The sequence below is a fragment of the Impatiens glandulifera genome, chromosome 1, assembly GCF_907164915.1.
Source record: "Impatiens glandulifera chromosome 1, dImpGla2.1, whole genome shotgun sequence".
Taxonomy (NCBI): domain Eukaryota; kingdom Viridiplantae; phylum Streptophyta; class Magnoliopsida; order Ericales; family Balsaminaceae; genus Impatiens; species Impatiens glandulifera.
In genome coordinates this window covers 58835197-58847030 of record NC_061862.1, presented here as the reverse complement: position 1 = coordinate 58847030, position 11834 = coordinate 58835197, and the positions used below count along the sequence as shown (strand labels likewise).

The 11834-nt window shown below is 26.6% G+C and overlaps 1 protein-coding gene and 1 long non-coding RNA gene across 2 annotated transcripts; both read left to right on the top strand.

The window, feature by feature from the left end:
* Window positions 1-578: 578 nt before the first annotated feature.
* LOC124922771 lies at window positions 579-1944 on the top strand. The gene is made up of 3 exons (XR_007097868.1): window positions 579-723; window positions 1063-1172; window positions 1309-1944. It is a non-coding gene; the product is annotated as an uncharacterized LOC124922771 (long non-coding RNA).
* Window positions 1945-2836: 892 nt separating this feature from the next.
* LOC124929098 (probable glutathione S-transferase) lies at window positions 2837-3661 on the top strand. The gene is made up of 2 exons (XM_047469369.1): window positions 2837-3121; window positions 3311-3661. The coding sequence occupies exons 1-2, from the start codon at window positions 2837-2839 to the stop codon at window positions 3659-3661; spliced, it is 636 nt and encodes a 211-aa protein (XP_047325325.1).
* Window positions 3662-11834: the final 8173 nt, after the last annotated feature.

Genomic DNA, 11834 nt, shown 5'->3' with positions numbered 1-11834 from the left:
TTAAACTTATTAAATAATTTTTTTTAAATCTTTAATTAGTCATACTTTTATACTATTCTCCATTTTTTAATCTATATTATATGATTGTTATAATATAATATATTATAAAATATTTCATATATATTTAGAAATATTTTATAATATATTATATTATTCTAACAATATAATATATTTTAAAAATATTTATTTTTAAATTAATAATCATATAAATTAGATTTATTTTAAAACAATTCTATATAAATTATAATTTAAAACTAAAAGAAAAACTAATATATATTATTAAATATTATTTATAATATATCTAATATTTAGAACCGAAAAATAACTAATATAAATATATATCCTTAAATTATTACCGGTTAAACCGCTATAAAAATAGTTCAACTGAACCGTTTAACCGGTAAAAAATTGGTTAATTGGAACTATTAGAACCGTTAACCAATAAACCAGTAAAATGAAACCGGTAAACTATCGGTTCGATTGAGTTATCGAATTTTTTATTTTTTTCGCAACCCTAAATACATATAATCTTTGCCGCCTATGTAAAAAAAATTCGGAATTCTCCCTTGTTCAGATGAACCCTGTTTTTATCCACAACGGCCGCCCAGTTTCCGAATCCATCTTCGCCGTCCAGTACATGGACGAAGTCTGACCCACAAATTCCCCTCTGACCCTTGTCATAGAGCTCAGGCTTGCATCTGGACTGATTATGTCGACAAAAAGGTCCTCTTTCTTTCTCCCCCTTTCTCGTTTTAGTCTTAATGAGGAGGTAACAGTCATTTCAGCTAATGGACCTTTCTCTTTTGATCTTGTCTATTTGTGATAATTAAATAAAATTACTTTTTGTCGCACGCCCTGTTGATTTGTGGATATGGTAAAAGGGGGTCTTCTGAAAACTGCAATTGGGTTTGATAGGGTTACATTTTTACTCTCAAGAAGATAGGTAGATAGATAGACAAACTGAAACTGAAAACCCTGATGCTTGTCTGGCCATCACGTACTTGTACTGTCTTATATTAAGTCTGGTCATGTCGAGTAAACAAATTCATATGATTAATGCAGGTTTATTCTTCTTCAAGGAAGTTGTGGACAACTAAAGAGGATGAACAGGAATCAGGCAGGACGGAATTCATAGATACTCTGAAAATATTGGAGAAATAGCTGGGAGACAGGTCATACTATGGAGGAGCATATTTTGGGTACGTAGTGTTGGAGAAATCGAATAATAGCACATGTTTAGCAATCTAAAAATAGACAAGCTACAACAAAGGCCTAACAATTCTTTTTCCCTTATGTATAATCAAATAGGCAGCAATTCAATTGAGCATCAAACAATCAAAGAAACAGAGAGCAAGACTGATTGTGAAGGTCTTTGAACAGAAAAAGGGGATTGATTTTGAAGAGATCTTATCACCAGTTGTGAAGAGGTCATTCATCAGAGTTGTGTTAGCATTGACTGCTAGTAAAAATTTAGAAATTGAACAACTGGATGTGAAGACTGCATTTCTCCATGATGACTTGGAGAAAGAGATTTATATGGAACAACCCGAGAGTTTCAAAGTTAAAGGTAAAGAAGATTTTGTCTGCAGGTTGAGGAACAAATTTAGGATAGAGTAGATGATCCGCGAAAAGATTATTTCTTTGTACATGTTGTTTTGTGTTAGAAATCTCTTCTTTGATATTATCCAATGTTGTTACCACATCTTCAATTACTTGACCCATGTGGTAACACTTTCTAGATCTCGATCCAAATCTAGATTAGAAACATTGGAAACGTATTTTGTTTGTTAGGTATATCAACACTTTTGGAAACACATAAACTGTAAGTGTTTTCGTTGGTGCTTGGTTCTGATTCTCTCCTAGTCCCCCTAAAATGTTTGGGGAGTTTATGGTCAGATCTCTTTGGGATTGGGATATGGTTTTGTTGTTTTTGATTAAACAACGTTTTTATGAATTTTTGTGTCCCTTTCCCCCAAAAATAGATTATTAGACTAGTCTACGAGCATAAGACACTAATGATAGTCTATGAGCATATGCAATTATGCATGATTGTCTACCCGATTGGAAATGGATGTAGAACTTTATAGTTTGATGTGATGTTTTAATTATTTATTTAAGTGTAACATAAATCCTTTTGAGTAGTTTAAATTCCCAACTTCCTCTTTCGTTTGTTTCTTTTTTAATCGTGCACCACATAATCTAGATATTTGTATTCAATCGTCCGCAATATTCTTGCAATAACTCTTTCCGTCAACAAGTCATTGTCTACTAAATGTTATGTTTTGTGAATTTATTTATTGTTGTCACCACTTATGATCAATGACTTTTGGCCACCAAAGGAAAAAAAAATACATAAATTTATATATACATATATTTATACATATATGAGTGCATGTAACTTGGTCAATATTGAGATTTTTAGTTATTTTTTGAAAACTTGGTCAATAAGAAAGTTTGTTATTTCTATTATTTATAAATTTGTATCATATTTTCTTTCAACAAGGTCATTTTCTCCTAAATGTTTTGAAATTTATTCATTGTTGTCACCACATATGTCACTCACAAAATCAATGACTTTTGACATCCAAAGAAAAGTATATGCACAGTGCCTTGGTCAATAGGAAACTTATTTTTTTTTATTGAAAAGATGGACAATAATACGCTTACGCAATGAATTAATCATCAAAATATAATTCAAAGATTAACAACATTATAAGAGTGACCTATAAATACTTACCACAAGTTCATTATCTCCCTACAACTCATTTGCATTCCTAGCTAGAAACTCGAAAAAGGATCATTTTCCATGGCACAAAAAGTTGTTTTGTTGGACCTAATGGCAAGCCCATTTGGTGCAAAGGTGAGAATTGGCCTGGCGGAGAAATGTGTGAAATATGAACGCTTGGAACAAGATCTAAGTAACAAAAGTCCCATGCTATTGGAGATGAATCCGATCCACCAAAAAATTCCGGTTCTTATCCACAATGGAAAACCTATATGCGAGTCTTCCATTATTCTAGAGTACATAGACGAGGTATGGACTGAAAATTCTCAATTCTTCCCATCCGACCCTTATGAGCGAGCCCATGCCAGGTTTTGGATTGATTACATCGGCCAAAACGTAAGTCTATATATCATGCATGATTATTACATCCTTTTAATATATATATATATATATATATATATATATATATATATATATATATATATATATATATATATATATATATATATATATATATATATATATATATATATATATATATATACTGTGAACAATTTTCACTTACTATTAATTATTTTGGAACAGATATATGACAAAGCAAGTGCATTTGCGTTTAAGACTACTTCGGGGGAAATGCAAGAAGCGGCAAAGAAAGAGTTGGTGAAGTGCTATAAGGTGTTGGAGGAGGAACTCGGGGACAAAGCCTACTTTGGCGGAGAAAGCCTCGATGCAATAGACATCACGTTAATTCCTTTTTACGCGTGGTTCTATTCACTGGAAAAGATGGGGCTAAAGATGAGGGAAGAGTGCCCTAAGATTGTAGAATGGGCCGAGAGGTGCATGAAGCGAGAGACGGTTTCCATGTCTCTTCTTAGCCCAGAGAGGACCTATGAGGTCGTGCTCTACTTAAGGAATAAATTATTGTCGGGAAATTAAGTATTAAACAAGGTATCAGTTGAACTTTGAAGTGGTTTAGTTTGAGTTGATTATAATATTTGCTTGTTGGAATATATATATATTTCAAAATTTTGTATTCATTTGTTCAATTTTGATATATTAAATTAGATATTGAGTCTACTAAATAACTGGACTAACCTAGTCTACATTTAAAATATATTAATTAAAGGATTGATTTATAAATATACCAAACATAATTTTTCAGTTTTTATTTAATAAGAATTTTTGTTTGAAATTATTATTATATAGGCGTTTTGTAATTATTTTTGTTTAATTAATATCAAAGTTATTAAATTTTAGTTTAAATATTGAGAATATTAATTATTCGATATATATATATATATATATATATATATATATATATATATATATATATATATATATATATATATAATCAGATATATTTACTACAACCATATTTTCATTTTGTAAAAAATGAAAACTACTTTCACTTTTTAGGAGACTCTTAATTCAATGGTGGTAGGTACAACACTCAAATTAAAAACATAATCAGTATTAGTTTAAGCTTGATTGAAATAAATTATGACCTTGATTAAAAAAATAAAAATAAAATTACTTTTCTTTTTTAATTTAACCGTTTTTTATTGTGATTGTAATTGTAAGGTGAATATGATCAAATATTAGTTTTTAAATAATATAATGTAATAAAGTATAATCTTTCGGTCTTTGAAATTATATATATATATATATTTACTAAATTCAATGCACCCTTGTAACTATGGTTTTAATTGTTCCTACATCATCAACCACCAGATTTTATCGACACATAATTCTGAGATCAACTGGCAGCTTGCACGGTGTTTTTGCGAACTTTAGTTAGACTCAAGGATGGATTCAGATTCGTTGGTGGGATGTGCTTAAAAAAATGATGGTAGGCTTAAATAAATAAAGAGAATTTTTTTTTATAAAACAAGTAAAAAAAATAAAATAAGTTTTACCATTTTTAATTATTAAATAAACAAAATAATGATCTCTATTCATTTTTTTTTAAATTAAGGGGTAATATTACATTTTAACCGTAAAAAAAATATAATTTTTTTGGAGTGGGCTGAAGCCCTTACGTAAATCCGTCTCTGGCCAGACCCGTTGAACCATCGGATGTTCCGGATTTTAAATTTATTTAAAAATTAAATTTAAAGATATTGATACGTAAATTGTATACATATTTAATTAATAATGATTTAAAAATCATTATGTTATTTTTAAATAAAATTATATATAAAATAATTTTTATATTTTTATATATTTTTTTTTAAATTCTCAACTATAATTAGATTTAAAGGTTAGTAATGAGTGAGATAAATTTAAAGATTGACATATGTTAATTAGTCAATTAGTGAGTTGATTGAGACACTACCTCTATCTGTATGGGTAGCATGAAATGAACTCAAGGTATTATATGGATAAGAGTCCTTTAAAAGAACAAAATGTCAAGAGTTTAATTACATATGAAAGCAAGCGTTTTAAGTTTAAGCGGGACATGACGGGATGTCATACTAGTTCTCTTCTGTTAAAAAAAAAGTTAAAATTGTAATAAAAATGTTTTAAAGTATAACGACTCTTCCAATGATTAATAAATATGACTAAATAAATTACGAAACATGATAGTTTATATAATTAGATGACATCTCTTCGATTTAAAATGAATTAATAAGACCACGTTATCAAAATAATTTAATAAATATTTAATTAAATTGATAAATATTATATTATAAAAATTGATAATAAAATAAAAAATAAAATAAAATAACAACAAAACAAATATAATAACTAAACAAATATATTAAGACTATCTTTAAATGAATTTTGGGATATTTCTCCTCTAATTTTATAATTAACTTGCCATTCCAAAAATATAATAAAAAAATAAAAATAGGAAAATAATGACAAAAAATATAAGAAAATGATGTATCATTTATTGAGTGAATTAAAAATTTGAAAAAATTTTATTTTAATAATTTTTTAATCCACTAAAGAAATGACACATCATTTTCTCACATTTTTTATCATTATTTTCCTTCTCTATATCATATCTAAAAAAACATAAAAAAATAATAGTAAAACAAATATAAAATTATAATAAATCGTAGAGAAAAATGATAATCACATGAATAAAATATAAATTGTTGTGTTAGAAGATAGCATGTCAAAGTTTAAAGTAAGTATATATACTAATATTTTATCTTATTTTGGATTTGTTTATCATTTTTATTTTATATAAACTTTTAATTAAAATTTTCATGTTATCATGCACAATAGTAAAAATGATATAAAAAAATGGCATATTGAGAATATTAATGAGTATGTGAACTGAGTAAGAAAATATTTGAAATAATAAAAAAAAATTAAAATACTAAAAGATTTATATAAATATTATTCATTTTTTAATATATGATAGTTTGGCCAAGCGGTCTAAGATGCCAGATTTAGGCTCTAGTCCGAAAGGGCATGAGTTCAAATCCCACTTTCAAAAAAAGGCCTATCACATACTTTCCATTAAAAAACTCTCAATCTCTCACAGATTCGATGGGAATGTAAAATATGAAGTTGTCTATAAAGCCTCGTTTTTAAAACTTAATATGTATCAATGTTTTAAATTCTTAATAAATCACGAATAAAATAAAAAAATAGAAACTCTCATTCCACATTTTATTCACTTCGGTAAAACAACTTATTTTCTCACATTTTTCATCACAAATTTTTTCCGAATGAATCTCTAATCTCGTGACTTTACACTTTCACTTTGTCAATCAAATATTTGATTCATATTTTAATAATTAGCATCGTGACCTCACACTTTGGTCAATCAAATATTTGATTCATACTTGTTTAACTATTTTCAAATGATACCGGCCTATTATCTATCGTCAAACGACATCTCAATTACACTTAGTTAAAGGTTGTACTTGTTTTGTTAGGTTGCAAATTCGAAACATACAAATAGTATTTTTAATTTTATCTTTAACCGTTTTAAGTTTATGGGTGGGTCAACCCACAATCCGACCCAAGTATCCATTTACTCTCACATATATATCCAAATTAACCACAACTCTCGACCCGGTAATCCGGACACTTTAAAAATTAAACATCATTATATATATATATATATATATATATATATATATATATATATATATATATATATATATATATATATATTAGTTAATTAAAAATTTGAACTTTTATTGTTAAAATATCTCGCGTTCATCAAATTTGGTATTGAATCTTAAATATAAAGTGTTGTTAGCCTGGTTGGTTAAAAGGTTGTACTTATTTTGTTAGGTTACAAGTTCGAAACAAATAAATAGCATTTTTAATTTTATTTTTAACCGTTTTAAGTTTATGGGCGGGTCAACCCACAATTCGACCCAAATATCCATTTACTCTCATATATATAACAAATTAACCACAGCTCTTATTCCGGCAATCCAGACACTTTAAAAGTTAAGCATCATTATACATATTATTCATTTTAAAATATATGACAGTTTGGCCGAGTGGTCTAAGGCGCTAGATTTAGGTTATAGTCCGAAAGGCCATGGGTTCAAATCTCACAGCTATCAAAATTATGGTGCGATTCACACGGATAAGAATAAAAACAAAACAAATTAAATAAATAATAATAAAATGTATTCAATGTTTAAAATTCTTAATAAATCACGAATAATATATGAAAATAAAAAATAGAACATTCTCATTCCACATTTTATTCACTTCGGTAAAACAACTTATTTTCTCACATTTTCATCACACATTTTTTTTCCGAATGAATCTCTAATCTCGTGACTTTACATTTTCACTTTGTCAATCAAATATTTGATTCATATTTTTTAATAATTAACATCGTGACATCACATTTTGGTCAATCAAATATTCGATTCATACTTGTTTAACTACTTTCAAATAATACCGACTTATTATCTCTCGACAAACGACATCTCAATCACACTTAGTTAAAGGTTGTACTTGTTTTGTTAGGTTACAAATTCGAAACATACAAATAGTATTTTTAATTTTATCTTTAACCGTTTTAAGTTTATGGGTGGGTCAACCCACAATCCGACCCAAATATCAATTTACTCTCAAATATATATTCAAATTAACCATAGCTCTCGACCCGGTAATCCGAACACTTTAAAAATTAAGCATCATTATATATATATATATATAGATTAGTTAATTAAAATTTTGAACTTTTATTGTTAAAATGTCTCGCGTTCATCAAATTTGGTATTGAATCTTAAATATAAAGTGTTGTTAGCCTATTTGGTTAAAGGGTTGTACTTTTTTGTTAGGTTGCAAGTTCAAAACAAACAAATAGCATTATTAATTTTATTTTTAACCGTTTTAAATTTATGGCGGGTCAACCCACAATTCGACCCAAGTATCCATTTACTCTCACATATATATCCAAATTAACCATAGCTCTCGATCCGGTAATCCGAACACTTTAAAAATTAAGCATAATTATATATATATATATATATATATATATTAGTTAGTTAAAAATTTGAACTTTTATTTTTAAAATGTATCGTGTTCATCAAATTTGGTGTTGAATTTTAAAAATATAAAGTGTTGTTAGCCTAGTTGGTTAAAGGGTTCTACTTGTTTTTATAGGTTGAAAGTTCAAAACATACAAATAACATTTTTAATTTTATTTTTAACCGTTTTAAGTTTATGGACGGGTTAACCCACAATCCGACCCAAGTATCCATTTACTATCACATATATATCCAAATTAACTACAGCTCTCGACCCGGCAATTCAGACACTTTAAAAATTAAGCATCGTTATATATATATATATATATATATATTAGTTAGTTAAAATTTTGAACTTTTATTGTTAAAATGTCCCGCGTTCATCAAATTTGGTGTTGAATCTTATATATAAAGTGTTGTTAGCTTAGTTGGTTAAAGGGTTGTATTTGTTTTGTTAGGTTACAAGTTCGAAACATACACATAGAATTTTTAATTTTATTTTTAACCTTTTTAAGTTTATGGGCGGTCAACCCACAATCCGACTCAATTATCCATTTACTCTCACATATATATCCAAATTAACCACAGTTCTCGATCCGGCAATCCGGACACTTTAAAAATTAAGCATCATTATATATATTTAGATTAGTTAGTTAAAAATTTGAACTTTTATTATTGAAATATCTTGCGTTCATCAAATTTAGTGTTGAATCATAAATATAAAGTGGTTAGTCTAGTTGGTTAAAGGGTTGTACTTGTTTTGTTAGGTTGCAAGTTCAAAACATACAAATAATATTTTTAATTTTATTTTTAACCGTTTTAAATTTATGGGCGGGTCAACCCACAATCCGAACCAAGTATCCATTTACTCTCACATATATCCAAATTAACCACAACTCTCGAACCGGCAATCCAGACACTTTAAAAATTAAACATCATTATATATATAGATTTCAAAAAAACCGTGACGAAAATCAAATTAAGCCAAATAGAATACCAAATCAGTAACACTAATTCAAATTTAAGTGAGGTAAAAAAACGAGACACTAAAGAATACTTAAAAAAATAAAATACATTTATAAGGAATTGTGCTTTGTTATGTTAGAACTTAGAAGTATATATATATAATATATTTATATATATATATATTGTCTGCCACATGACAGAAGAGAGAAAATACTATTTACTTTTTTTCAGAAAATGGTTTATTCAATACTTTTTTTGTCCGTCATGTGAAGGAGATAAAAAAAAAAAAAATTATTAGGAAAATAGCTATGTTCGGGTGATTTTTATCATTAACAATGCAATGTTAGGGATAATTTTTTTTATTTCTTCTACACAATTGACATCAAGTCAAATTTGTGGCCTTACTTTCATTTCCAACCTCGTTGTTTCTATCACGACTCATTCTATATATTTTGAAAAATAAGTTTTAAATTAGTGAGTTGATAGAGGCACTACCTTCATGGGTAACATGAAATGAACTCAAGATAGTTTAGGAAGTAAAAGTTAGTTTAAGAGACCAAAATATCACGAATTCGATTTTATTTAAAAGTGTTTTAAGTTTAAAAGGTATCATGTTGAAATGTCATACTAGTTCTCCTTTATTAAAAAAAATTAAAATTACAATAAAAATGTTTTAAAGTATAGCAACTATGCGTTGCAATGATTAATAATTTAAATAAATTACGATGTTTGATAGTTTATATTATTAGTTTATATTATTAGATGAAATTTTTTAGATTTAAAATTAATAAATAGACCACCTTTTCAAAATAATTTAATAAAAAATTAATTAAATTGATAAATATTATATTATAAAAATTGATAATAAAATAAAATAATTTAACACCAAATTAAATGATTATATTAAAATAATACAAATACGTTATTATGGATAACATAAACATGTCAAAGTTTATAATAACTATACAACTTTAAATGAATTTTGGGATATTTCTCCTCTAATTTTTTAGTTAACTTGCACCTGCCAGAAATTATAGTACAAAAATACATAGTTAAAATATAATAGTTAAATAAATATAAAATTATTATAAATCAGACAAAAAAAAATGATAATCACATAAATAAAATCTAAATTGCTTTGTTAGAAGATAGCATGTCAAAATTTAAAGTACTTATACTCGTCTTTTATCTTATTTTGAATGTGTTTATATTTTATTTTATATAATCTTTTAATTAAAATTTTCATGTTATTGTCAAAACAATAATAATAATAAAAATGATATAAAAAATGAAATATTGAGAATATTAATGAGTATGTGAATTGAGTGGTAAAATATTTGAAGTAATAAAAAAAATATTTAAAATATAAAAGACTTATTTAAAATATTATTTATCTTGAATATATGAAATTTGTCCTGAGTGTCTAAGACGCCAGATTTAGGCTCTGGTTCGAAAGACTATGATTACAAATTTCACATATGTCAAAATATGTTTTCTCTTTTTCACATAATTTGTTAAAAAAATACTAACTTTTGATGATTTTTTAAAAAATGATCCATGCAATCGTATTATGAAATTGATAATTGTTTAAGCATAACTAAAAAAATATTAAATTTGTTTAGAAAAATCGCACAAATATTACAAAATTAACTTGAGTAGAGATCTTTTAAAAGGGCAATTAACTCTAAGCTCTCCGATAAAAAGGGGACTAAATTTAGATGATTTTTTTTTTGAAAATGATCCATATAATGATATTATGAAATAGTCGTTTAAACACACGACAAAAACATTAAATTTTTAAGAAAACATCACACAAATATTACAAAATCAACTTGTGTAGAGATCTTCTAAAAGACAATGACTCTCAACTCTCCACCTAAATCAATAAACTACCACCAATGTTTATGAGTTGAAATTACAAAAAAAAACGTGACGAAAATCAGATTCAGCCAAATAAAATCCCGAAAAAAAATAGTTAAAGAAAAAAAATACATTTATAAGGAATATGTTAGAAATTAGAAGTCATTATATATATATATATATATATATATATATATTTATATATTTATTTATTTAAAATAATTAGAGTTGTATTTTTATTTGTATTAATTACAAATTATACATTTATATTATATATGAGAAATAATTTGGGCAACGAAATATAACTAAAACAAGACCACGAATCCGACTCTAGTCCTAGAGTTTCCGTCAAGTGGGCTTTCCCCGCTCGAAAGTTGTTTATATGGGGAGAATTCGACGTGGTTTGCCACATGTGTAGAAGAGAAAAAATACATTTTTATTTATTTATTTAATTTTGGGAAAATAGCCATGTTCAGAACTTTTTTTTCAATATTTTTTGTTTTTATCTTTAAAAGTGCAATGTTTTGGATAAATTTTTTTATTTCTCCTACACAAGTGTCAGCACATAAATGTGGCATTAATTTCATTTTCAACCATGTTGTAGCATTATAGGTTTACTAGCATTTAGCCCATGTCCGTGCAACACGATTAAGAATATAAAAAACTGTGAAAAAAAAATTACGGATAATATTTTTAATTTAATTTTACTATTTTAAGTTTATGGGTGGATCAACCCACAATCCGACCCAAGTATCCATTTACTCAACATCATTATATATATATAGATTAGTTAGTTAAAAAGTTGAACTTATATTAATATT